The sequence below is a fragment of the Portunus trituberculatus genome, chromosome 23 (assembly GCF_017591435.1).
Source record: "Portunus trituberculatus isolate SZX2019 chromosome 23, ASM1759143v1, whole genome shotgun sequence".
NCBI lineage: Eukaryota > Metazoa > Arthropoda > Malacostraca > Decapoda > Portunidae > Portunus > Portunus trituberculatus.
The window spans coordinates 12,265,974-12,268,631 of record NC_059277.1 but is presented as its reverse complement, the minus strand read 5'-3'; the positions used below and the strand labels follow the sequence as shown (position 1 = coordinate 12,268,631).

General features: G+C 51.4%; 1 protein-coding gene across 1 annotated transcript; it reads left to right on the top strand.

Annotated features, from left to right (window-relative positions):
* Positions 1 to 1,030: 1,030 nt before the first annotated feature.
* LOC123507719 (vegetative cell wall protein gp1-like) lies at positions 1,031 to 1,993 on the top strand. The gene has a single exon (XM_045260879.1). The coding sequence runs from the start codon at positions 1,031 to 1,033 to the stop codon at positions 1,991 to 1,993; it is 963 nt and encodes a 320-aa protein (XP_045116814.1).
* Positions 1,994 to 2,658: the final 665 nt, after the last annotated feature.

The following is a 2,658-nucleotide window of genomic DNA, read 5'->3' as shown; positions in this document are numbered from 1 at the left end:
GAAGAAGAAGAAGAAGAGGACGAGGAGGAGGAGAAAGAGGTATCGTGTTTCTTTATTTTCATTTACAAGAATAGAAACAAACTGGCGGCCATGAGAGAGAGAGAGAGAGAGAGAGAGAGAGAGAGAGAGAGAGAGAGAGAGAGAGAGAGAGAGAGAGAGAGATAAAACAGAAAGAAAAAGAGAAAAAGAAAAAAACGAAGAAGAAAAAGAATAACGAAGACAAAAAAAAGACGAACAGGAAGAGAAAAAAATGGAGAAGGAAACAGCAAGGAATACAAAGGAAGTAGAGAAAAGGAGAGAAGGAGAAGGAATGAAGAAGAAGGAGAGATGGAGAAGGAGAAAAGAAGAAGAAGAGAGGGAGAAGGATAAAAGAAGGAGATAAGGAGAAGAGAGAAGGAAAAGGAGAGAAGGAGGAGAGAAGAAGGAAAAGGAGAGAAGGAGAAGAAGGAGAGAAGAAGAAGAAAGAGAAGGAGAAGGATAGAAAGAGGAAGGAAAGAAAGAGGAGAGAAGAAGAAGGAGAGAAGAAAAAGAAGAGAAGAAGGAGAGGAGAAGAAGGAAAGAATGAAAAAGGGAGATGAAGAAGGAGAGAAGGAGAAGGAAAGAAGGTGCAACAAGGATATGACATGACTTTCAATAAACCCACTAATAGAAACCCTTCCCTCCTTGGCTATTGTGCAATGAACCGCACCATTTAAGGCTCAGACCCGCTCCACGCCACTCCTGCCTTCCCACGTCTCTGCCACAGCCACAGCCTCCCACAGCATCACAGCTACGCCACTCCTGCCTTCACACGTCCCTGCCATAGCCACAGCCTCCCAAAGCATCACAGCTACGCCACTCCTGCCTTCACACGTCCCTGCCACAGCCACAGCCTCCCACAACATCACAGCTACGCCACTCCTGCCTTTCCACGTCCCTGCCACAACCACAGCATCCCACAGCATCACAGCCACGCCACTCCTGCCTTCCCACGTCCCTGCCACAACCACAGCATCCCACAGCATCACAGCCACGCCACTCCTGCCTTCCCATGTCCCTCTCACAGCCACAGCCTCCCACAGCATCACAGCCACGCCACTCCTGCCTTCCCACGTCCCTCTTACAGCCACAGCCTCCCACAGCATCACAGCCACGCCACTCCTACCTTCCCACGTTCCTCTTACAGCCACAGCCTCCCACAGCATCACAGCCACACCACTCCTGCCTTCCCACGTCCCTGCCACAGCCACAGCATCCCACAGCATCACAGCCACGCCACTCCTACCTTCCCACGTCCCTGCCACAGCCACAGCATCACAGCCACGCCACTCCTGCCTTCTCACGTCCCTGCCATAGCCACAGCATCACAGCCACGCCACTCCTGCCTTCCCACGTCCCTGCCACAGCCACAGCATCACAGCCACGCCACTCCTGCCGTCCCACGTCCTTCTCACAGCCACAGCATCACAGCCACGCCACTCCTGCCTTCCCACGTCCCTCTCACAGCCACAGCATCACAGCCACGCCACTCCTGCCTTCCCACGTCCCTGCCACAGCCACAGCCTCCCACAGCATACACCCACGCCACTCCTGCCGTCCCACGTCCTTCTCACAGCCACAGCATCACAGCCACGCCACTCCTGCCTTCCCACGTCCCTCTTACAGCCTCCCACAGCATCACACCCACGCCATTCCTGCTTTCCCACGTCCCTGCCACAGCCACAGCCTCCCACAGCATCACAGCCACGCCATTCCTGCCTTCCCACGTCCATGCCACAGCCACAGCATGACAGCCACGCCACTCCTGCCTTCCTACGTCCCTCTCACAGCCATAGCATCACAGCCATGCCACTCCTGCCTTCCCACGTCCCTGCCACAGCCACAGCCTCCCACAGCATCACAGCCACGCAACTTCTGCCTTCCCACGTCCCTGCCACAGCCTCCCACAGCATCACAGCCACGCCACTCCTTCCTTCCCACAGCCACAGCATCACAGCCAGTCTCTTACTCCTAGCTTTAATTCACACCTTCTCGTCCACACTACCTCCCTCCCTCTCTCCCTCTCTTTCTTCCTCTCCCTCACAGCCACAGATATGAAAGTGCGTGTGAGGGATATTTGAAGTAAACAAGGGGAGATTCAATTAAAGGAAGGAAGAAGAAGAGGAGGAGGAGGAGGAGGAGGAGGAGGAGGAGGACTTAAAAGAGAAGAATGACTATGTAATTTGTCTCATTTTCAAGTAAAGAAGGAGATTATTTAAGTGAAGGAAAAAGAGAAGGAGGAGGAGGAGGAGGAGGAGGAGGAGGAAGAAGAGTTAAAAGAGAAGAAGAGAAGAGAGATTCATAAAATGCCTGTGAGAGGAATTTGAAGTAAACAAAGGAACGATTTCAGTAAAGGACGAGAGAATAAAGTAAAGGAGGAGGAGGAGGAGGAGAAGAAGAAGGAGGAGGAGGAGGAGGAGCAGTATAGGATTTAAAAGAGGAGAGAGATTGATAAAAGTGTCTGTGAGAGGATTTTGAAGTAAACAGGAAAGATTTAAGTGAAGGAAAGAAGATTTGAGCAAACAAGTAAGTGAAAGACGAAGATTTTTGAGAGTGAAGGATTAATAAAATGTGGGAGATGAATTTGAAGTAAAGGAGAAAGAGATAGAAGAGGAGGAGGAGGAGGAATTTAAAAGAGAC